Source organism: Eublepharis macularius, chromosome 8 (assembly GCF_028583425.1).
Source record: "Eublepharis macularius isolate TG4126 chromosome 8, MPM_Emac_v1.0, whole genome shotgun sequence".
NCBI classification, from domain to species: Eukaryota; Metazoa; Chordata; class Lepidosauria; order Squamata; family Eublepharidae; genus Eublepharis; species Eublepharis macularius.
In genome coordinates, this window is record NC_072797.1 from 66671839 (window position 1) to 66697271 (window position 25433).

Here is a 25433-nt window from a genome sequence, read left to right on the forward strand (position 1 = left end):
GGACTTGCACAAAACTGGCTTCTCCACCTCCTGGGTTGCATTAACATGATTTAGGATTCCTGGATTGAAACAAATGCCAGTTCCCTGTGACATATGAATGCAGGCATCCAGATAGCAGGAAGTAAACAGGTGTTTATTCACCTGCATGTCTAGATTCGTATGTCAGAGATCACTGGAGTTTATTTCAGCCCAAGAATCTTTAATGATGCTTTGCGTAGGAAGGGAAGAGAAATGGAGGAGTAAAGCAACCACAAGGAATAAGCCTGATTTATGTCTGTTGCAGCAAATTTTGCCTTAGGTTTAAATGTAGCCTCACTACAGTATAACTGGTCTATTGGAGGTGGTTATTCTGAGATGTTGGTTTACCCATTTTTTTATTTTTCTCCTGAGGGCATGGATGATTTTAGATCAATACAGAAAGAAGTCAAAGCTCTTCCGTACCAAAGTTTTGTTGGTTCCATTAGGAGATGATTTCCGCTACACTGAAAGTTCAGAGTGGGATCAGCAGTACCAGAATTACCAGAAACTTTTTGATTATATGAATTCTCACCCTGACTTGCACATTAAGGTAACTTTGTTAAGTGTATTTAAAGACCTGGCCGTGCTAAGCCAGCCACTTTCTGATTTCAGTGTTTTCAATCTCAAGCGGTTTTAATGTCGGTAAAAATATGTGGTCTGTGGTGGAAAGAGATGTTGAAGATGACTAGTGAAATCCTATGGGGAGTTACTTCAGTCTAACGCCATTGAACTCAGTGGAGTTAGAGTGGAATAACTGCATAGGATAGCACTGTGTGTCCGCAAACAAGGAAAGTCATAGCAAATTATGGTGGCCCTGCTTCACAGACTGTACGGATATGAATATGTTCATGTACCAGATTTATACTTATTAAGCTGGAGTACATATGGTATGTCTAGAAAACTAAACATTTTAAAATTAAATACGCGCTTCTTTTACTTTGTGTTTCTCAGTGGGAAGATTAATTCTTGTTGACAAAAAATAGAATTAAAGAAGGGTTTTACCTCAGTTAACCAAGCAAAGTTCCCAAAATGAAGAAATTTATGAAATAAAGTCATTCTCAGTTGATCATTTAACCTGAAATGTCTTACCAGTGCTTCAGATAAAAGTTAACAGATGGTTTACATCCTGAGGCTTACAGTTATCTCAGACATTTAGTTCATTTTCCTTAGTGTTTTTATAGTCTTTATTTTATGTGAAATATTTTGAAAACAAGTGAGTAGTGCTACTTGAATGGCTTCTTTGAAACTGAGCTAGGAAAACACAAGATTCTGAAATTAGCATTCATTTGTATTTATTTTTGCTAGCTATTTCGTCTGAGAAAGTTGTGTATATCTCCCTAGCTTCTCACCAGTCCCATATGGTACTGTGTACTCAGGGCCATAGGGTAAAACTTTCCAGAGCACTGACAGAAATGGCAAGTGCTCCTGCCGCTCCCCTGGACCATCCATATTGCATCCAGTGACCATATGTTGAAGGGCAGAGACTATGCCCTCTTGGCTTCTTCTCTTCTGCAGCATAGATATCACCTAAATTAAAGCTTTTTTACATTGTGATGGATTTTTGGTAAGAACATTTTCCATTCATATCCAGTTGTCTTTTTCAGTTTGTAATTCTATCCAGACCTGTTTCTCTGAAAACTCATATCACAGTATTATAAAGAAGATTACCCCATGAGCGGAATTTGATAAGACAGGTTATGCATATAAAGTGTAAGTAGGGATTTGTATGGCAGTGCTGGGCAGAGAGAGGCAGGACGGATAGGATTGTAGAGCTCTCTATGAGGCCATCTTCCTTCCTCAGTACACTGTTTTGCACTACATTCTTCCCAAAGGGAAGACTCTTCTGTCTGGCCAATTTGTCGTTTTCAGCCAACCTCTGCCACTGAACCCACCATGAGGTCTACCTGAAAGAGGAAGGGCACAGCATTTTACTTCCCCTCAGGCCAAGTTCTTTGGAGGTGGTGGTGGTGGTGATGATGATGATGATGATAATGATAATAAATAACAACAAAAGCATTCGATTTGTATATTGCCCTTCAGGACAACTTAACACCCACTCAGAGCGGTTTACAAAGTATGTTATTATTATCCCCACAACAAACACCCTGTGAGGTGGGTGGGGCTGAGGGAGCTCCTAGAAGCTGTGACTGACCCAAGGTCACCCAGCTGGCTTCAAGTAGAGGACTGGGGAATCAAACCTGGTTCTCCAGATTAGAGTCCCATGTTCTTAACCACAGTACTGAACTGGTAGGATTCAGTTGTGCTCATAACTGAACCCCACTCCAATCATGAGCATGAATAGAGGAGGACAACTCACATCTTGCTCATATGCCAGTGTCTGTTTTTGGTTGACAGACAAATAAATAGTATACGTCTGGGGGAGGGGGACCCTATGGTGCTTAGGCATGAGTTAGTCCTAACATTTGTATTAATGTGATGGGCTACTTAAGCACTAGCAGAAAATGAAATGGGTTCTTTAGGTAGCATATGTCCAACTCTCAAATTCTGAAGGTTTATGATTTTCCAGTTTATTTCTGAATTTGTTATCCCACTATTTCTATCAAGAGTTAACAAGCAATAAGAAATGTCAAGTCCATATGGAGAAGAGGGGAAAGGATTGAGAGCAGGCTAGCCCAGAGCCTTAGTACTGTGTGAAGTTCAAATAATTTAGGACATTTTTTATTTCCTTCAGGCTCAGTTTGGGACTTTATCAGATTACTTTGAGGCACTACACAAAGCTGGTAGCCTGGATGAAAAGAAAGGCAATTCGGTGTTTCCTGTTTTGAGTGGTGATTTCTTCACGTACGCAGACAGAGATCACCACTACTGGAGTGGATACTTCACATCACGCCCTTTCTACAAACGACTAGATAGGATTTTAGAGTCACATTTAAGGTAAGTGGAGTCAGCAATATTGTGCTCTGATAATAATCCACATAACACACACTTTTGAAATATTCATGCCACATTTGTTTCAGTAGAATTTGGCGGCACACTTCAACTTCATAAAAGTAGCGAATTCTAGATCTTAGCTTAACTGAAGATATTGGAATTAGAGCCATAACATGAAGATGCAGATAGAATGCTATATTTTAATAATATGCTGTTCATTTTGGTAGATGTTTTGATTGAAATTAAATTTACTTGTTTTTTGACATTGCAAATAACTAAGTTGAGCCCATAGCTTTGGATCCAGTTCCTCTACACTGGTATCCCACTTCCCTCTTGGCCTTCCACATGCATATATTTTCATCAGCTAAAAAGAGCAGTGCAGGGCTATTGCAGCCTGCTCTCCAAGTTGTTTAAGCCACAGAGAGAGGCAGTTGGGAATATTTTTTTATTGGCACTGTTTTTTGCCTGTGGCATTAACCTGCTGCTTTTACTTGGGCTGCAAAGAGCACCTCATGACAATTCTACCATCCTGTCAGGTATAAGCAACTTGGGATATTATCTCCAGGCCACTGTTCTACTATGGGTCTAGCAAGAATGATTAAGGGAAGGGTAGTGGATATCACCGGTGGTCATCTGTAAGGTATTTTAGGTGAGTCTCCCATCACCTACTGTTGTTCCCCTTATTTATGGTTGGTATTATTTTGAGTATACCATTGTCTAGCATATTTGACTTATGAACTATTCTTTGAAAGGTGGCTCAGGGTGGGTTCCTCTGTTACACAGAAGAGAGTTCTGCAAAATATTCAAGGTGATGTGTATTAAAAGTCAGTTGTGTAGTCACATGCCACACCTACTTCTATACAATAGGCACACTGAACATTTTGACACAAACCTAGTCACCAGGCATACCTGCCTGACTTGAACTCCCTTGATTATGTCTAAAGTGAATTTCTGATTGGATCACCTTGGTGTTCCATGACAAAGTTCTTTTTGAGCCTAGCACTATGCAGTAGCCTCTTCTGCTGTAGAGCTAAGTCATCGCACAGAGGTAGCATCAGGAGGGGGCAGCCACTGAGATTCCCTCAGACTCATCAAAATTGTTTACCAAACAGACAACTCACTATAGCCAGGCTGGTGAGTGTGCAGGCATTACTACTGTATAGGTTGTACCCTGCTGTGAAAAGGTAATTTGAAACTGAAAGCTGGACAGAAAATGGTATACTTTCACCAGGCAAAGGTCTCTCCCCCCTCCCTGCACACAGTTTTCACTGCATATCCCTCACTTTGCATAAAGTGCTGTTTCTGTTGGTCCCTGAACTCAGAAGGCAGCACTTCTTGGAGGGTGCAAGGTTCTACAATGGGCTAGTGGAGACTGGAAATGCCATTCCACAAGTAGAGTTCTGCTCACAAATTGTTGGATCCAACCCCTTATTTATTTGTTTGTTTTGGGCATCAACACCCCACCCCCCTCCAATACTGATAGGACTTAAGAGCCCAAAAGACTGCTTAAACAAAACTGAATTTCCAACTCAGCATATAGGGGGGGGAAATTCATGTGCACTGGAAGCCCTGGATATTAGCAACTCCTAGTGTGGCTTGAGGCAGTTTGGAAAACTGCTTTGTACACTATATATTTGGAGATGGAATGTTTTGAATGCTTTGTTACTTTGCTTTCTAATTAGCCGCAGAGGAAGGTTGGTGATTCATAAGCCTGATAATTATGAGGCTTCAATTTAACTCTTCCTCCAATGGGATGCTATGTAATGGCTTTGCATGCGGCTGAAAGTAGCTGTTTAATGAGAGTCTTATGAGGGTTTTGCACTTTTCAAGCTTTTTTGCTTGAAAAACCATCAAATGCACTTGGGTTAAAACATGGAACCAGAATATGATACAGATGGTAGCTGAACAAGTATTATATTAGAGAGAGTATTGTTTTGCTTTGGGAAATGGAATTGGTCATGAAGCTGAAGATTTCTAAAAGTAGTTGTCAAGCTAGGTAGTATCTATGCAGCTCCTTTAGGAATTTGCTCATCTAGTATAATTTCAGCATTTACACTGATGTTCTACAGTTAGGGCACTTTGAAATAGCTTTTGTGCAGCATTGCACTGTGGTTCAATTTCTGGGTATGTAGCCTTTTATTATTATTTTGATTTACTTTTCTTTTACCTAGTGTTGATGCCTGGTGTGTTTATATGGGGTTACTATTCAGTAACACACTGCTAGGAGTGTTTCCTCTGAGTCTGAGACAGAAAGACGGCTGGAAAAAAACCTTTGCATCTCACTGCTGTGTTCCCTACAACGCGAGTGTGTGTGTGCATGTCTGATAGTCTATATATAAGAACTAACAATTGCTGATACTGTCTTGTGTGCTACATCAACAAGAATAAAAAAGGAAAGAGTAGAAAACTGTAGTAATAACATCAGAACTAAGATTGGTTAGAATATCTTAAAAACTGCTTTGGGAGCTTTTTGCTGAAAGGTGGCATATAAAAATTGTTCTTAATTTAAAAAAATACCTTTTTTATTCCAGGGCTGCTGAAATTCTTTACACTTTGGCCTTGGTACAATTCAAAAAGAATGAGAGAATGAAAGCATTTCCTTCAGTGGAGCACTACAAATTACTGACAGAGGCTAGGAGAAACCTGGGACTCTTTCAACACCATGATGCTATCACAGGAACTTCTAAAGACTGGGTAGTTGTGGATTATGGGACTAGGTAAAGTAATTCCATACAATATTTAAATGGTAATGTGTTAGACTGAAATGCATCTTCTGCTTCATAAATGGAAAGGAGGTTGTTATTGTTGATTAACCGCTTCAGTCAATCAGTTTGCACCTCATACTGTTCCCAGTGATCTCCTGACCCACAGGCTCTGCTTCTTGGTAAGTACCAGGCTTGAGCAGAAAGGTAGAATTGGAAGTATTCATTTTTATGGGCCATCGGAGCCAACCCTTTTAAACACTTTGTGTCATCAGAACTAACTTTATATCTTAATGTAGCTGCCAAAAAGACCTTAAAAAGTAGGGTGAGGTGAAAAATACTATCAATGTAGTTATCATTGAGATGATGGTCAGCTTACTTGCATGTTTAGAACTTGATGCAAAATCAAGCATTTTCAAGATTTATGCCCTGAGGAAAGAATGAAGTCACTTCACTTTTCTGTAAATAATAGCATTGTGATTTCTTTATGGCAATGGGGAACTAGATAAAAAAACTCTGTGTCACTCCCTGGCAGGTAGATCCCTCAAGCCCATCTGTAGTGAACACATGTTGGTTCCATAAGAAGTAGCTTTATTAGAATCCATACAGTTCAGGTCTGCACTTCATCACGGTGTTTGACAGAAGTGGCAATTGAAATCAGGCAATCTCTGTTATATGGTTGTTGTGAATTTTCCGGGCTGTATAGCTGTGGTCTTGGCATTGTCGTTCCTGACGTTTCGCCAGCAGCTGTGGCTGGCATCTTCAGAGGTGTAGCACCAAAAGACAGAGACCTCTCACACTGTGACACTGAGAGATCTCTGTCGTTTGGTGCTACACCTCTGAAGATGCCAGTCACAGCTGCTGGCGTAATGTCAGGAACTACAATGCCAAGACCACGGCAATACAGCCCGGAAAATCCACAACAACCATCGTTCTCCAGCCGTGAAATCCTTCGACAATATAATCTCTGTTATACTTCACTTTCCTGCGCTTCAAACAACAGTTAGAATTTTGGCGCTAGGGCCGGATCTAGGGTTGCCGGCGCCCGGCGCAACCCTAGTCCAGTCTTGTGCATGCGTGCAGCACTCGTGCGCGCTCCCGGCACGGCATGATGATGTCATTTTGGTGACGTCATCATACGGGGCGCCGGAGGCAGCGTGCAGGGCTGGGAAGCCGCCCGCGCCATTCACTTCTCTGCAGGCGAATGGCGTGGGCGGCCTCGCAGCCCCCCGTGCTGCCTTTTGCCTGCCCCGCGGGACAGGGGGCGGCCAGCTTGCTGCGCACCCCCTGTCCTGCAGGGCAGGCAAAAGGCAGCGCAAGGGGCTGCGAGGCCACCCGCGCCATGCGCCTGCTCCGCAGGACAGGGTATTGCAGTTCCTTGCTGCAATATTCCTATTCTTGCTGATAATTGATGTAACGCCTTAAGAACTGTTCCAGTACTTGATTAGTTCTTTCTCTTTGTCCAGCCGTCTGAGGATGGTGGGCGGAGCTGAGCCCTTGCTCAATTCCTGTTAATTTGAGTAGCTTCCGTCAAAAGTTGGCAATGAACTGTACTCTGCGGTCAGAAATGACCTTATTTGGAAACGAATGCAGTCTGACAATGTGCTGCATAAACAAAGTAGCTAGTTTTTTGGCGGTGGAGATCGTGGTGTAGGGTATGAAATGAGCCTGTTTGGAAAATAAATCCACGATCACCAAGATTACATAGTTCCCCTTAGCTGTGGGGAGGTCTGTGATAAAGTCCATTGAAATTACCAACCGTGGTCTGGTAGGGGTTTTTAGTGGCTGCAGTAGTCCTGGGTGCTTTCCTTTCCTGGATTTCCCCATGATGCATGTTTGGCAAGAAGATATGTACTGAGAAATGTCCTTCCTCATATTTAGCCACCAAAACTGCCTTTGCGCCAGGTGCAGTGTTTTTAAATATCAAAAATGCCCAGCCAATTTGGAATCATGACATTGTTTCAATACTTCACTTCTCATACTGGCTGAAATACACAGTTTATTGTTTTTGTACCAGTTACCGTCTCCTTGTTGCAATTCTGCTTTGGGTACTGCTTCCCCCTCTTTTTCAGTTTCCTGTTTAACTTTGTCCTCCCAGGCGGGGAGGTTGGGTGGAGTGGTTTTGCTTTTTGTCTGGCTGAGAGTAGTTACTGCCCCTCCCAACTGTGCAGGCGAAAACATTGTATGTATCACCTCCTCCCTCTGGCTTTCATGTTGGGGCATGTGTGAAAGTGTGTCTGCTAAGAAATTTGTTTTGCTGGGGAGGTGTTTCAACGTGAAGTTGAATTTGGAGAACTCCGCCCGCTGCAGTTGCTTGGCACCTAGTCTGCGTAGGTTACATAAAGGTTTAAGTTTTTATGATCAGTCCATACTTCAAATGGCACTTTTGCTCCTTCTAGCCAGTGCCTCCAGGTAGATAGAGCTAATTTAATAGCCCCAGCCTCCTTGTCCCATACTGCCCAATGGCGTTCAGTCTCAGAGAATTTTTTGGACACGTAAGCACAGAGGTGTAACTTTCCATTGTCATCTGCTTGTAACAAAACTTCTCCCATGGCTACGTCACTAGTGTCCACTTGTACAATGAACTTATGGTTCTCATTGGGGTACTGCAAAGCAGGTTCGGAAGTGAACGCTTTTTTTAGTTGGTTGAATGCTTCTTGGCATTCTTGTGACCAGTTTAACTTCGCACTCGGCTTGGCCCCTTGTAGCCCTTTCCCTTTGGTTTTGAGCGAGTCAGTTAATGGCAGGGAAATTTTGGCAAAGTTTTTAATGAAGGGGTGATAGAAGTTAGCGAATCCCAGGAAGGATTGCAACTGTCTCCTGGTTTTGTGGGGGCTCCCACCCCAATACTGCTTGGATTTCCTTTGGGTCCATTTTTAACCCATGCCCCAAGACTCTGTAGCCTAAAAAGTCTAATTCTTCTTTGTAAAATTCACACTTTGACAGCTTTATAGGCAGATTATTGTCTTTCAGGGCTTTTAACACCTTCTGAACCAGTTCAACATGTGATTCTTTATTCTGAGAATAAATCAACACGTCATCTAGGTAAACCACTACACCTTTGTATAGGTGCTCATGTAATACTTCATTAATTACATTCATAAAAAAAAACCCAGGGCCCTTTGAAGCCTGAAAGGCATTACCCGGTATTGCCCCAAAGGGGTGTTGAAAGTGGTTTTCCATTCATCTCCCTCCAGAATTCTTACCCAGAAGTAAGCATCTTTTAAGTCCAGTTTAGAGAAGATTTTTCCCTGGGCGACTACACTCAGCAAATCTTTGATGAGAGGGAGGGGGGTATGCATTCAACATGGAAACAGCATTTATTCCTCTGTAATCGGTACAGTTACAGTCCGCCATCCTTTTTCTTGCGGAACAGAACTGTAGTGACATTGGGGGGAGCTGGCTGGACAGATGAATCCTCGCGCCAGGTTTTTGTCAATGAACTCTCTAAGCTCCTTCCTCTCCTCTCTGTTCCTTGAATACAGTTTCCCTTTCAGAAGTTTTTCCCCAGGGAGAAGTTCAACAGTGCAGTCTGTAGCACAGTGTGTGTGTGTGTCGGGGGGGGGGAGCTCATTAGCTTCTTCCTCAAGCACTTGTTTCAGATCCCGATATTCTGGAGGGATCTGTTCTATTTGATCTTGTGTTAGTAACACTGGCTCTAATAAAGAGGAAGCATTTTGGCCCCACTCTGGGGCCCATTTATGCGCTTGACATTCCCCTTTTTTGAAGACCAACAACCCTGTTTCCCAGTTGATCTGGAGGTCATGATCCCACAGCCATCTGATCCCTAGCACCCAGGGGTATTGAGTGGCAGTGCTTACTATAAAAGTTCTGGATTCCCAGTGATTTCTCATACCCATCGGGGTAGGTTCGGTTTGATAGCTTGCGAGTTCCCCTTTCATGTGAGATCCATCCATTTGTGCAAATACAATGGGCTGCTGTAATTCTGTTACGTCTAGCCCCAGTCCAGTAACTAGCACAGGGGCTATTAAATCTTGAGAGCAGCCCGAGTCTATTAGAGCTTGTACTCGCGTATGAGTTTTCTTTTTCGGGTTAATTACAGTCACTGGCATAAAAAGTAAGGTCCCTTTGCATCTAACCTTTGGCATTGCTTGGGTCTGGCCCTGCTATTGGGACCTTTTCACGGCACGCCATTGGAGTTTCCCGTTTGTGGGGTGGCTTGAGCCTCCTCCTCCTCAGCGGGTGTTTCAGCTGCTGCTTCCTGGGCCTCCAGGCCGGGTTTGGCTTTAGCCCATTTCTGGACAGTCTTTTTGGGTGCCGCTTTGGTTGGTGGTGCCAGTTTCTTTGGGGGGGGGTGTTGGTTTTTCCCAGTGGGGTCTTTTTTACTCGGGCACTCCGCTGCAAAATGTCCAAACCCCTCACATTGGATACATTGGCCTTGTTGCCAGCGCGATGTTCCCTCCGTGGTTGGGGCTTGTGAATTAGGCGGTCTTTGTCGTTCTTTTGCTTCCTTATTCAGACGCACAATTTTGGGCCCCCCTTGACGATGCAATTTCATAAGTTTCACTATTTGATCTTGGTTTTCGACCTCACACACCAGCTGGATCCATCCCAGCAGGGTTCCTGGGTCATCTTGTATTAGGGCTTTGACTGCCAAATTCACATTTAGCCCATTCCGAAAGAATTCTATCTGAATTCTTTCTGTCCAGTCATGAACTTCAGCTGCATATCGTCTGAACTCAGCCGCATATTCGCGTACTGGCCTGGGCCCCTGCTGGATCGTTTTGAGGTTGGTTCTAGCCCTTTCCTCCTCCAGAGGGTCTTCCAATTGGGCTTTTATCACCTGTATGAATGCATCTAGAGTCCCTAATTCAGGCACGTCAACCTCGTATAGGGTTACATACCAATCAGCTGCAGGTCCGCTCAAATGCAATCCCAAATGGCTCACCCGATTGTACTCATTAGGGGACAGGTGGCCCCAGTTTTGGAAGAGTGCCAAAGTTTGTACCATGAAAAATCCCAGCTTCTCTGGGGCTCCATTGAAACTTGCCTCCAGCTTTGGCCAACCATGGATCACTCCCCTTCCCAATGGCACTGGCAATCCTGGCATTCGCCCATCTTGGGGTCCCAGCGGCGAGGGAACCATCCACCCATCTGGTGGTGGTAATACATGTCCTGTTCCTGGTTGTGGTACCAGTAGTTCACGTGCTTGGGTGTGTTGTGGCCCCCGTGGGGAAGGTACCATCCATCTTCGGGGGGGGGGGGTAGCACCAGACCCCTCCCAGTTGTAGTCCCAATCTGGGTTGGTAGGGGGCTGCCCCCCTAAGCGGGTGCTGGGTCTGGAGAACCTGCGGTGGTTGGGCCAGAAGTGGCAATTCAAATCAGGCAATTTCTGTTATACTTCACTTTCCTGCGCTTCAAACAACAGTTAGAATTTTGGCACGCAAGCTTATACAAGTTCTGTGAGAATCAACTTAGTTATGACTATGAATCAGATAGACAACAACTTATTCCCAGCATCTGGGGAGAGTAGCTGAAACTGACATTTAGATACTTCAAGGTTACAGCTAGCCGAGACTTGCATATTCCTCTTAAGATAAGGTAGAGGCCCTTGCTTAGGTCCTCAGTAACATCTGCACTACAGTTATGTAGGAAGAGAGAGAGAGAGAGTACATATTAATTAATACACATTAATACAGTAGCATGACTTTAGCATATTGTCAGCAACACAGTCATGGCATGTATGTAGACAGACAGACATGACACTCTGAGTGTTTTTTTGTGTGAAAATATGTAATAGAAAAATGCATGGTGCTACTTCTAGATAAATTGGAAATATATATAAATGAAGCCCCCTGAAAAATGTCCTTAGTTTGTGCTTTTTGCTCTTATTTTCCCACTCCTAAAGAGGAAAAGAAAAGCAGGAATGACAATCCTTAGTTTGTCCTTAGTTTGTGTTTTTTGCTCTTATTTTCTCACCCCTAAAGAGGAAAAGAAAAGCAGGAATGACAATCTCTGGGAGAGAGAGTTCTGTGGTAAACAAAAGGAGAGACTGTAATAGTTACTGAGGGTGTAGCTATACCAGAAAAGAGTGCACCTCTGTATGAGCTGGTGATTTTGCTGATAATCAGAGATGGCTAGACCTGTTTCTCATTGGCAAGGCTACCAATCTGGCCCCATGGACAGGTCTCCTGAGAAGGTAACCTCCATGCCATAGGTGCAGAAAAGTTTCTTACCGTCCTTAGCAGCGAAAGAAAGTTTTATTGAAATTCTGGGTAGATGTAAAATATATATGTGCTAGAGTTTTATTGACTTGGTCTTTTAAACTAGTTTACAAATGTATCATTCTATCTATTACATTCTGTTCACCCATCATTCTATTACATTCAGTGTCCAAGTTTCATATCAGGAAATGCTTATATTGCTTTTATTAACCATGGATGGATGCCTATTTTGAGTATAGGGCTTTAGGGTTTTGTTTTAGGTTTTGTTTTGCTTGTTGCTAAGTTTTAATCAACAGAATTGCTACTTTCGGCCTAAGCCTTATCATAAGAGTGCTTGAATTTAATTTCCCAAAACTGCGGTATCTATTTTTATTTACAGGCTTTTCCATTCATTAATGAACTTGAAGAAAATCATCACTGATTCAGCTCATGTGCTTATTCTAAAGGATCAAGAAATGTATAGTTACAACCCATCAACTTCATTCTTTACAATGGTTAGTTCTCAGGAAGCAAACTGTGATCATGGTAACAAATTTTTGAGACACTCCAAGAGGCCATGTGTCCATGAAGAGGGGTTAGATTTTCAGTATGAGTCTTCCATGTATGACTGTGTGATGTATGGTGCTGGAAAAATGTCGGATTTTTGAACTGCTGATTTGAAGATTATTTTTTGTATGTCACTTTCTGTGCTTAGAATAAGGATTTCAATCAGTTTTCATACCATACTTTATGGGTGATAGCTTAAGCATTATTTTTGGACGTAGGTACTGTCTCTTTGTCACCAAAGGACCTAATGCAGTCTGGATAGCATTCATTTGTGCTAACTATGTAAAGATTTGAGGGGGGGGGGAATACATCAAACAAACATTTAACAGTTAAGTTTGATCAACTTTTTAGTTTAGATGAATCGTATGGACAAAAGGTAGGTACAGGTGTAAGAACTGACATAGTGGACATTACAAATAATCTTATTGCCTTTGCATAAGGTACATTATTGCAATTCATTTTAAAACACTACACAAATATTACGCAGTGGTAAAATTTGTGTTAACCAGTAAGTCAGGATTTAATAAATTAATGCAATGATGTTGTCTGATACTGATACAGTTGATCTGTTTCAGACTTCAAGATTGCATCACACATAAGATACATAGTTTAAAACAGATCTAATCGCCAATACTGCCATGGCACAGTAGTCCTGGCAATCCATTTCAGAGAATAATATAACAGACTTGTGCTTTCTATAAGCAACATCTGCAAGTGAACTGTATTTATTTCCCATTTGTAGGATGATGTTCAGACTTCACAAGACTCTTTGCCACACAAGACTGCCATAGAACTGAATATGCAGCCAAGGTAAATGTTTCATTTTATTAATGTTTGGAAACACCTAGAAATGTTTTCATAATAAGCACTTGAGTTTTTAATTTTGATTTTTGACTTAACCTGGTTGAGGGGGTGGTTATCAAGTAACTTGCTAAAATTACAAAAATATGAGAATTGCAATTGGAAAAATAAAGTAGTCATAGCAAGCTTTTTATATCCAATCATCTTCAACATGTAGCAACTCATGAAAAAGGGGTTTTAGGATGAAGAGATGCTGTTGGAAGATAGAAATTCCCAAGTTATAAGAAACTAGTATAGCAGAACAATCTTAAATTTTAAACTATCTTAGAACATAGTGCATAAACAATTGTCTTTCCTATCATGGGAATTGTTGAAAGTGAATGGTTTCACTGGTTGAATTCAGATGTCACAGCAGAGGTTTGTCTGTGACAGGTACAAACACTGCTTGTGCTTACTTTGCCCTTCCCATCCCTTCTCTCACTGCATGCATACTCAGTCCCTGAAAATCTGGTTGGTCTCTAAGGTGCCACTGGACTCAGATTGTTCTACTGAAGACCACTAAGGCAACCTACCTGAAACTTGTGTGAGTGAAGGTTTGGGAAGCCTTAAGTTCCAATTTGTTCTGATGTCTGAATACAGGAACCAGGACAAACTAGAGTTTTCCTCTGCTACCCCTCTCCAGGGTTCTAAGATCAAAGAAGTTGAAGAAGGTTTAGAATCATAGTTGGTAGAAGGGAAATAGACTCCAGTTCATGCAGATACCTTTGTTTGGTGGGTGTCACGGCAAGTTGGAGCTCAATTCATGGGAAGCCTTTGATCACATTTCACATGTGGAGGGAAGAGAGAGGAGCAAGGTGAGTGCCCAGTCAGGATGACAGCCTGTGTTATGGCAAGTCCCACTTTCCCACTTTCCCACTTTTCATCCATGAATCTAGCCCAGCATTGATGCTACTACAATAATACCCATAGATAGCAGTGATATCGACCTGCATATATGTTTGGATTATTTTGTTTAAAATTTGCAATTAGTTTTTGACTAAGCAGTATAAAATTCAAGAAGAAACAAATACAAATTTTAATACTAGGAAATGTGCTAGGTAAATACAAAGTGCCGAGAGTACTTCATATTATCTTATCTCCATATGGCATATGGGGTCCGGAGGTAGAGTGTTAATGTCTTCTGTACATACTCAGTGCATGGCATTGCTGAACTGAGAGTGGAACTACGACCCTCTGTGTCACACAAGCTCTTGACCATAGTGCTAAACGAAAGGAATGGGGCACGGGGACAAGAGAGTAGGAACCCTTCCATGCTTGCTCTTCTGGTGAATGAAGCCAAACTCTTCATCATCTGTAATTAGGTGGCTTCAGATATTTTCTTTATCCTTTCCAGAGCTGTGTTTAGTAACAATTTTTAGGCTTTCTGTTGCACCTTTTTCCAAAGAAGCATTACTTTCATTGAATTGATATGTAAATATATATACTTTACAGAATTTCATGATAATATGTTTTATATTACTGCCATTATTTTCTTAAGTGATACTGGGGAGAGGTGGGATTGGGGAGAGGTGAGATATCTGTAGATTTTGCCAAAATTTCGTTGTATCTACCAGTAACATGTTAAGTAAAAAACAGACTTTTAATATATTTCCATTTGCTGTCGTAGCTTTCTCAGAGGTGTAAGTCTAATTTCTGATGTTAAATGCAAGTTATTTCATGGTTAAGGTCCAGCCATTATTAAAGTGTAGTACATGTCTTCTAGAATCAGAAACCTGAGATATGACAAATATTTTATTTTGTGATTTAGCTAATTAGTGCAAATCACATCTAGTACAGTATTCTGCCTCTCATAATGGCCAAGTCAAGATGCTTCAAGAAATATTAGTAGAACAGAATGCTTTTAATCATCTTTCGTCTGCTGTGCTGTCTTGCCCTCTGACATTTTAAGTGTTAAGGATGCCTGAAGTAGTTTACCATGTTGTCCTAACAATACCATTCATTATTACCTGTTCACATGCTGTTGTGCATGGATTTGTTTAGGCCACCTTTGGCTTTGGCACAGGAACTGACAGAACAAGTTTCCATATTATTTTAATTGTGTGCATCCTCTATGCAAGATGAACTATTTCTACTTCTCTTTCCCAATCTAGTTGCAAGTTTTTCTTCATATATGTTGCTGCTCTTTGTATATTTCCAGTTCTGCTGCATAACTTCCTTAGTGTAGTTTGTGGATATGTCATTGGTAAGAGTGCTTTGTGTGATGCCTGCCATACATTTTAATTGTTAGCAGCACGTATGCTATGTTTCAGATGGTATTTAAGCAGCATATGGGCATGCATTCTCTGGGGCAGTTTATGAAGAGCTAATGTCTTAAGAACAGTGGATAGGTGTGAAGACCTTGGGCTCCCTGCTCATCCAGGGGCTGGGACAATCACCGTTCTGTTCATCTACGGTCTTCCTGTGCAGTCCCACATGGGACTGCGCACGCGCAGGCCTGCCGATACCGGAGATTTTTATAGCTAAAAGCCACCAGGGGGCGCTCCCGCCTCCAAGCGCGCATGCGCGGCCGTTTTCCCCGCCGAAACGGCTCCTAAGAGGCGGAGCGCCCCTCACATACCCTCAGTTTCTCTTTCGCCGCCGATCGTTGAGGTTTACAGCTTTCTTCGTTCGCGATGTCTGAGAAGGCCTTGTTCAAGCGTTGCGAGACCTGCAATCGTAAGATGACAAGGTCGGATGGTCATTCCGTTTGTTTATATTGCCTTGGAGAAACACACAACACTCAGGCGTGCAAGCATTGCCACGTGTTTACCTCCAAGGCCAGGGCGGAGCAGGCGGATCGTTTGCATGCCTCTCTCTGGCAGTGCGCGATGTCTGTCGAGGATCCTCCGCCGAAGTCTTCGTCAGCTCCGTCTGCATCCTCTCGTCCTGAGGCATCGGTTTCCAAGACTCCTCGTTCCCAGCCCTCTCCGAGTCGTTCAGAGTCGAGGCCTGAGAGGATCCCTTCGGTTCGGAGTTTGTCGGAACCGACCGTCTCGGTTCCAAGATGTTTGACAAGTCAACCTCCTTCTACCTCGTCAGCTGTCCAGGCTTCGCCTGTCCATAGAAGTTCGACCCCGTCGGCTCCGAGGTCGACTCCTCCGATTCAAGCAGCCTCCACGGTTCCGACGACTTCGGATCCGTCAGTAAAATCGAAGACTGCTCCTGAAAAGAAGAAGAAAAAGCATAAGCATTCCAGTAAACATGATAAGGCAGTGTTGGAAGGCCTACTCACCTCTCCACCATCGGTTCCAATCAGCTCTACTCCTGTCCAAGTCGAACAGCAGGCAGAAGCGGGTGATCGCCCACGGTCCAAGACTCCTCCGGACAGGGGGGCTCAGGAGGAGGATGTCATACTCCTCGAGAAGCCTCTTACACCTTCGGGTCGGACCCGATCGGCCTCCTACGAATCGGGCTCGGTTCGTTCGGTTCGGAGTCGATCTACTCGTCGTTCTAGCTATCGGAGCCCACCTCGGTCCTACCGGAGCCGATCCAGGGAGAGTTGACGTCGAGATGAACCGGCTCCTCGTTATTATAGTAGGGAGAATTCTTACTACTCTGACCGGCATTACAGGGGTGCTTCATTGTCCCCTTCACTTCGTGTCAGTTCCGACGTCGGGTATGACCCCTCCCGTATTCCGTCGGACAGGATTTCTCCCCGACCCCATGCTCGATACAGTGTCTCTCCGTTGTCGGAGTCGCCTGAAAGAGAAATTGGGCCATCTGATGAGGCTTTGCCCACCGATGATTTTCGGGCCTATAATGAACTGCTCCAGAGAATGGCTAAAGCCTTGGACCTTGAGGTGACTTCTTCTGAGTCTAAGTTCACCGATAAGATATTACAGCATATCTATTCGGGATCAACGCCTTCAATTGCTTTTCCCCTTATAGAAGGTTTTGCTGACCTTTGGAAGAAACTGCAATCTCGACCTGCGTCTGCTACAGCCACCAATCAAAAAGTTGAGAGCCTTTATAGGACCAAAGATGATGCTCATCCGTTCCTAGCGGTCCATCCTCCTCCGTCCTCACTTGTCACTGAGGAGATGCAAGCTCGACCTCGCCAAGGCTCTATGTCAGCTCCAGCTGACAAAGATAGTAGGAAGATCGATGCCTTGGGCAGGAAGTTGTATACTTCGGCTACGTTTGGCATCAAAGTAGCTAATTATGCCGCAATGATGGCGGCCTACCAACTCTTCTTATGGAAGAAAGATGGTGTTAGAGATGCAGGCTTCTTGCCTGCGGAGCGTGCTTCAAAAATCAAAAGGCTTATTTCGACTCTTAAAAGGTGTCGTTTCCAATCTGTTCGATTTATCCAGACCCTTTTGGGTTGCATGGCTTCTACTACAGCAGTGGTCCCACTGGCCAGGTTGTTTATGCGGCCACTCCAATTGTGGTTCAATTCGGTGTTCTCACCGGGCCGTGACTCTCAGAATATGAGGCTTTCCGTCCCAAGGGGGGTGGTGGCCTCCCTGGAATGGTGGCTGGATGATGCTAATTTGTTTAAGGGGGTGGAGTTTGGTTTTTGGCAAACTCATCTGTCTGTTACTACGGATGCTTCCCTTTTCGGTTGGAGGGCCCATTGTGCAGGATCTTATGCCCATGGGTTATGGTCTGAGTTGGAACGTATGGAACATATTAATATTCTTGAGTTACGGGCAATTTTATATGCGCTGATCTCCTTTTCAGATGTCGTGCGGAACAAGTCCGTTCAAGTCCTGACAGACAACACGACGGCGATGTTTTACATCAACAAGCAAGGTGGCACGGCGTCTGTGGCTCTCTGCACAGAGGCGATGAGACTCTGGAAGTGGGCCATAGCTCATGCTGTGTGGTTGCATGCAGTTCACATCCCAGGGGTGCAGAATTCCATGGCAGACCATCTGAGCAGACTCCACAGGGAGAATTACGAGTGGTCCCTTCAGGACAAATATCTCGCCCCTATCTTCTCGGAGTGGGGGACTCCAGAATTGGACCTCTTTGCGACAGTGGAGAATCGCAAGGCCCTAGCTTATTGTTCTAGAGGAGGAGTAGGCCCAGAATCAAGTGGGGATGCGTTTCAACTAAGTTGGTTGGGTCCCCTGTGTTATGCCTTTCCTCCGTTCCTGCTTCTGGCACGGGTCCTCAGCAAAATTCAGAGGGACAAGGCGTCAGTCATCCTGGTGACCCCGTATTGGCCGAGGCAACCCTGGTTCCATTCCCTTCTGAGTCTTCAGACTCGATCGATCCGTCTCCCGGTGGTTCCCGATCTCCTGACCTGCGGGGGGGTTCTTCACCACGACATCGGGAGACTCAAACTGACAGCTTGGTTGATCAGACTGGGGGTGTTTTCTCCGAAGCTGTGACTAATGTTCTCTTGAATGCTAGACGTTTGTCTACCAGGCAGTCTTATGCCCTTAAGTGGGAAAAAAATTCTGGGTGGTGTAGACGCAGGGGCCTGGATCCCTTTGAGTCCACCCTTTCTGATATTTTGGACTTTTTGTGGGAGGTAAAACAGATGGGTTTGGCTAACTCCTCAGTTAAAGTGTATCTGGCAGCTATCTCTGCTTTTCACTCTCCGGTGGATAAGAAGTCTGTTTTTTCTCACTATTCTGCTAAATTGTTTTTACGGGGGCTGAATAATTTGTTTCCCCCGGTGCGGGCATTGGTCCCTCAGTGGTCCTTGCCCCTGGTCTTTACTCATTTGATGTCCAAACCATTTGAACCCTTGGCTTCCTGTCCACTCCGTTTTTTGTCTTTTAAGGTGGCCTTTCTGATTGCGGCTACTTCGGCCAGGAGGGTTGGGGAACTGGCAGCGTTATCCTGCGAGCCCCCTTATTTGAAATTTCACCCTGAGAAGGTTGTTCTTCGTACGAAGGTTGAGTTCTTGCCTAAAGCGGTGTCATGTTTTCATTTGTCCCAGGAACTGGTTCTGCCGGTCTTCTTTCCAACTCCGGTTTCGGAGGCAGAGAAAGCCCTTCATTCTTTGGATGTTCGCAGGGCCATTCTATTTTATTTAGATAGAGTGAAACCGTTTAGGCTTGACTCTAGTTTGTTCATTTGTTTTGCTGGACAACATAAGGGTAAACGGGCCTCATCTCAGACTATTTCTAGATGGGTGGTCCAGGCTATACTGACTTGTTATTCTGCTGCTAACTTACCTTGTCCTTTGGAAGTGCATGCCCATTCCACCAGGTCCCAGGCGTCGTCAGCGGCTCTCTTCAAGGGTGTTCCACTCCTCGACATCTGCAGAGCGGTGACGTGGGCCTCGGCGGATACTTTCGTGAAGCATTACGTGCTGGACATCCTAGATAGGAAAGAGACAGCGGTGGGCACAGCAGTTCTGCACTCCATCTTTGAGTGATGCTTTGGCGTCACCTCCACCCAGGTATTTGGCTTTGGAATCTTCCCATGTGGGACTGCACAGGAAGACCGTAGATGAAAAACAGGTTTTACTTACCATAACTGTTGTTCATCTAGGTCTTCCGTGCAGGCACACATGCCCTCCCTCCTTCCCCGCTAACTCTCTTGGTACTTACCTTGCAGGGGGCGGCGAAAGAGGAACTGAGGGTATGTGAGGGGTGCTCCGCCTCTTAGGAGCCGTTTCGGCGGGAAAACAGCCGCGCATGTGCGCTTGGAGGTGGGAGCGCCCCCTGGTGGCTTTTAGCTATAAAAATCTCCGGTATCGGCAGGCCTGCGCGTACGCAGTCCCATGTGTGCCTGCACGGAAGACCTAGATGAACAACAGTTATGGTAAGTAAAACCTGTTTTTCCCTCTCTTCCTGTTCAGCTGGTATGAATAGAAGTTTGGAATTGCGTGTGGTTAAGTTCTTCTTGTTGATGTGTTGTTGTTAGTGTAGCTGGTGGTTTTCACTGTTCTTTTTGAAAAATAGCAGTAGATGTTTTTAAAAGTTGGCAGTTGCCCAGAAATGTTACACTCTAGTTCTTGAAGTATTTTTCTCTGTTGTTCTGTGTTTTCCTCATTACTCTGTACCCTTCAGTTATGCTGTTGATACCATCCACTTCTGCACACCTTGAGAAATAAATGAGTGTATTTTTCTTTACCTGTTAACATCCATCTCACTGCCTGTGTTATGGGGGGTAGATGGAAGAAAGCATATGAAGCAGTGAGAGAAATTCAGTCTGAAGTGTAGGGGATATGGGGGAATTCAGGTGTGTATGGAGGTGGACCAGCATTCATGGCTGGTGCAGGTACAGCTTGTGACTGTACAAGAAAATTGAAGATCTCTCAGGGTAAAGATTTCAGGTTCAAAGAGGGTTTGGCCAGAGCAGAGTTGCTATATGACAGGGAAAGGATGTACTGACTAGGCTGCTTTAAGACCTGGGATGGTATTGATGAAAAAAGAGAGGTCCAGGGAAAATGAGAAAATTTACAGAGTTTAGGTTCCAAAAATTGGTTCCGGGAGCCCAAACTTCTTGTGCCCTCTGTTAAAAGCAAAAGAGATGCAGTTGATACAAAAGAGATGGAGTTGAGGTCATCCACTGCCCTTGAGGTCTGCCTTTCTAACTGAGATCCAAGGTGGATTACACAGTGCAAGTGAAAATACAATATAATCAGCAGCTAGGACATTCATTGAACAAAGTAAAGTAATAAACTGTTGACATTCTGCGAAAGAGATACAGTAGGGTATGGGAGCATAAATTTGGAAAGCATGCTTAAAATTAAGCACAAAGATGATATCTTTCTGAAACAAAGCACAACTAATTTACATGGCATGTTTAGCAACATGAAAGTTCCCTAGTAATAGGTGCATGTCTACATCAGCAGACACTATCCAACAGCAAAGTGTATAGCCCCTATCCCTACCAAGACATTTCTCTGAACTACTTCTTATGATTCAGACCTATAAGCTTGGTAGAAAGCCTTAACTGAATTACTCAATTTTGCATAGTTCACAGAAAGTCGGGAGAGTGAGAGCTTTCCTGACCTCAGGCAGGCCATTCTATAAGGTGGGGGCTATCACAGAGAAAACACATATGCAGGCAGCTGTTGATTTTGCCCAACTGCAGGGGAGTATCTGCAGAAGACCCTGTCCAGGTGAGTGAAGCTGCTGTGGTTGGAACATTGTGGGAGAGGCGGTTGCACAGATCTAAGGGGCCACGGCCATGAAGGGCTTTGAATATGATAGTCATGACCTTGCATTGAGCCCAGTAACTGATGGGAAGCCAACGGAGTGATTGCAGAATGGGAGTGATATGCATGCTCCGTCTAGCTCTTGAGATTAAACGAGTTGCAGCGTTTGGCACTAGCTGGAGTGTCTGAGTCAACTTTGAGGGAAGACCTATGTAGAGAGCATTACAGTAATCTAGTTTCAATGTTACTGTGCCACGAATCCAGGCAGGCAGATTGGCTGTGTCAAGGTAGGGGAGGCATTCTGAGTTTTGAGAAGGCCTTTTTTGCAGCTACATTTACTTACTTCTCTAGCAGCAGCTCAGGATCTAGAATAACCCCTAGGCTCTTAACTGAGTCAGCCAGGGTCAACTGATCCCCATTAAAGGTTGGAACCTTCAAGATTTCTGCTTTTCCAACCAACATCACTTTTGTCTTGTCTGGGTTCAATTTCAATTCGTTTGCTTTCAGCCAGTTGACAACAGCCGTCAAGCAGATACTCAGAATGTCTAGTGTATCGCCAAGAGATTTGGATTACAAGATACAGAGCATCATCTGCATATTGATGGCATCCAGTTCCATAGCTATGAATGAGATCTCCTAAATGCTTTAAATAGAGGTTGAATAACAAGAGGGATAATATTGCATCTTGTGGGACCACACAAAATAATTCCCACTCTGAGGATACCTGGTCTCCAATAACAACTCTTTGGATTCATTCCATGAGGAATGATTTATACTGGTCCAAGGCACATTCCCTGATACCTACTTCTGCTTTCAAACTCTCAGCAGGATGGTGTCTGCTGTGTTGAAGGCTGCAGATAGATACAGGAAGAGCAACACTGAAACGTGGCCTTTGTCTACACTCAGGTGGAGGTCATCAAGTAGACCCATCTGAGTCTTTTCCATACCATAGCCTGGCCTAAAACCAGAGTTGTCCAAGAAGGCCTGGGGCTGGTCAGCTGTTGCTCTTTCAGCCACTTTGCCCAGAAAGGGTTGGTTAGAGACTGGGTGATAATTGGATATATCGTTTTTGTCTAAGGATGTTTTTTTAACAAAAAATAGTGGGTGGATGACCTGCTTCTTCGAAAGGCTGAAGGAAAGGTGCCTTGAGTTAGTGATTGATTTATGGTAGACATCAAGGAATCCTTTATGTGATGTTTACAGGATTTTAATAGCCAGGATGGGTAAGGATCAAGAGTACAAGTAGTGACCTACACAGATGCTAGAGTTTTCCTTTAGCATCTTTCCAGGCATCTTCTAGTCCTCTTTAGATCACTTAGCTCTGCAGTGAACCATGGGACTGGTTTTGAGGGAGGGAGAGGTCAGCAAGGAGCAACCTTGTCAATTGCTTCAAAGAGCTTCAGATTCCTTCTGCAGACTCAACAGGGCTTGAGTTTGGAATTCTAAAATCCCCCAGCGCATTTTGGAGTTCAGAAGGGTGCATGAGCCTTTGTGGATGGACCATTTTAACTGCTTCCGCCCACCCCACCCCCGGTTTTTGCTTATATTCATGCTTGACTTCAGCAGGTAGTAGTGAGTCCTGTCACTATTTGAGAGATGCCCAAGGCTGCCAAGGAAGTGGGAAACCCGAATGTTTTTGAGGTGCACACCCCTGTCAAATGCTCCACATTGGGGCTGGTCCAGGACTTCATAGATTCCTTGGCAGCTTTGGGCGTCTCAAATAGTGACAGGACCCAAAGCATAAAAAAGGCCACATCTTTGGACTTAATCTTTTGCACTGAGCCTTTGAGGGAAGGTCTCCTCTTGGGACTGGAGATTTAGCCTGAACCATGGACTGACGACTACCTGCTGAAGCCAAAACCGGGGGTGGAAGTGGGGGAAGTAGTTAAAATGGTCCATGGTTAAAATGGTCCTATGTTTTTTTAGAGAAGTGGATGTAACCTTTGTCTAATCTAATCTAATGGCATATGTTTTCAAGAATCAATAAACTCTTCTGAAATTGACCTGTAATTTACTAATATATTTTTTTTAATTGGAGACTTTTGTTTACATATTAGTTTGGGATAGGTTTTTTTTTATCCCCTAACTTCCATCTTTGACTATCTGCCTATTTCCACCCCCCCCCCCGACATTTTTATCACTAGCCCTGCTTAAATGTAAATTAATATATATGTGTATATTATAGGGGATTGTGCAGCGCTTTCAATCTTTTTCTTGTGGATTGCATGATGACCTAGACTTGTGGGGTGGATTTTCCCTATTATTTTGAGATTCACATAGGAATTTACATGTGCATTGAGGGAATGCAACATCATAGTTTTCAGGTTTTATGGAGTGAAGGAGAAGGAGAACTGTATTCTTTAGGTGGATTACAATCCGAAGTACTTGTATAAAGCCTTATTAGTACAGTATTTACAATAATAAAATAAAACTATCAAAATAATTTTATAGATAAAATAGAAAACATAGACTAATGATTAAAATAAGCTAAACCAGACAGATTTTAAATAAAACCAGCAGAAATTAAAAACAAATTTTATATCTCACTAAATGTAGATAAATATTCTCACCTGACTCTGAAGCAAGGCAAAACAGACACCAGGCAAATGTGTGAAGGGGGGATTTCCACAGAAGAGGGGCCTCAACAGAGAAGGCCCTGTATTATCTATGCTACCTTTGAAGGCAGAGGTGCCAAGCAGGACATCTGCTGGAGTAAGGCATTTCTTTAGATTTATTAGTCTAAGGTAGTTTAGGGGTTTAAAGGTAAGAACCAGTACTTTTACATTGTGCCTGGAAAAAACTGGTTGGAAGTGGAAGCAATATTTCCTTCTGTTTTAACCAGTCAGTGATCTGGTTGCTGCATTCTGCATTTGTAGCTTCTTTGATATTCATAACATACAATATGTTTTTATAATCTAACCTGGATATGACCACAACACAAATAACTGTGGCCATGTCACACTTTTAAAGGAAGTGCCACAGCTAGCTAACAAATTTGAAGCTAATTAAAGGCATTTTTTTTTACCACAGAGGATTCCCAACATTCATTTGTTATGCAGTATTGTCCTCAAACTCAGGACGTGACCCTCTACAGAAAGTGCAATCCCATCTAGACTTTCTTGACTCCTCTATTCTTACTCAACTTTATCAGCTAACCAATATTATTGGCCGTTATCCAATCCATTACTAATTCTGGTGGGTCCACATTCTCACATGAAACTTGATTTTTTTTTTTTTTAGTATAGGTTGAATTATGGAGTAAAAGATACTCTGTAACTGATTCTTAGTTCAAAATATATTTCTGGATTTGGTGAGATTACTACTATTGGTTAGGGTTGGAAGAATGAAATCAGTAGTCTGTGGATAAAGAGTTGCAATATCTCAAATATATAACATCCAGTGTTGTAAGTATTTATAGTTCTTTGGTCCAGATTTTAAACTATGCGTGCAGTGAAGGGCACTTAGAGAGAACACCACAAAGGGTGGGGAAAGAAACGTGATTTTGAGCTATCTTGAAGGTATAATCCTTGAAGTGGATTATATGACAGCCCATGGTGTGTCTTTAAGTAAACATCATGCTATAGTAGCAATGTGACAGGGAAGCATGTACTACATATACTTGGCTAACTTTCTTCTGTGGATTACATATTCAGATTTTTTTTTCTTCCACTTTTGGCCCTAGTCTGTGTTCTGCTTTAAAAAGCTTGTTATTGTTTCTTTGCCATTTTTTTTAATTAATGAGTTCTTGAGAGCATGTATACTTAGTATGCAGCATTGTTGGTAATCTCCGAAAAATCATTAAGACTTGTACTCAAAAGCTAGTGGTGTTGCCTTAGTTTGTGCACTTTTGTCAGCTTTAAGTAACCACAAGTTCTGTAATAAAAAATAATGATGCATCTGACAGTAACGTATTCAAAACACTGGAAGATACTCTGTCATTGTGATGTGACTTTAAGGTTACATTCTTCAGTGCACATTTGCTACAAATTAATTCTTCTGGTTGCAATTTGTATGATATCTGTCTGAATTCTGCATGAAAGTGTCTTGTACTAGAGGTAAGTAATCTTTATCTTGTAAAAGGCATTTTTTAAACAACTATTCTGTGGGCGAATTTGTGTGTGTGGGTAATTCGGTGGTTGCATCAAATCTTTATAGCCTTGTCCATCACTAGTTTTACGTATT

General features: G+C 43.2%; 1 protein-coding gene across 1 annotated transcript in view; it reads left to right on the plus strand.

Moving 5' to 3' along the window:
* The window catches only part of MAN2A1 (mannosidase alpha class 2A member 1), a 101842-nt gene that overhangs the window by 44696 nt on the left and 31713 nt on the right, over positions 1 to 25433 (plus strand). The window contains exons 8-12 of the mRNA XM_054986190.1: positions 391 to 568; positions 2711 to 2913; positions 5442 to 5627; positions 12177 to 12291; positions 13086 to 13153. Coding sequence (XP_054842165.1) covers positions 391 to 568; positions 2711 to 2913; positions 5442 to 5627; positions 12177 to 12291; positions 13086 to 13153 — 750 coding nt within the window. The remainder of the gene's footprint in view (positions 1 to 390; positions 569 to 2710; positions 2914 to 5441; positions 5628 to 12176; positions 12292 to 13085; positions 13154 to 25433) is intronic.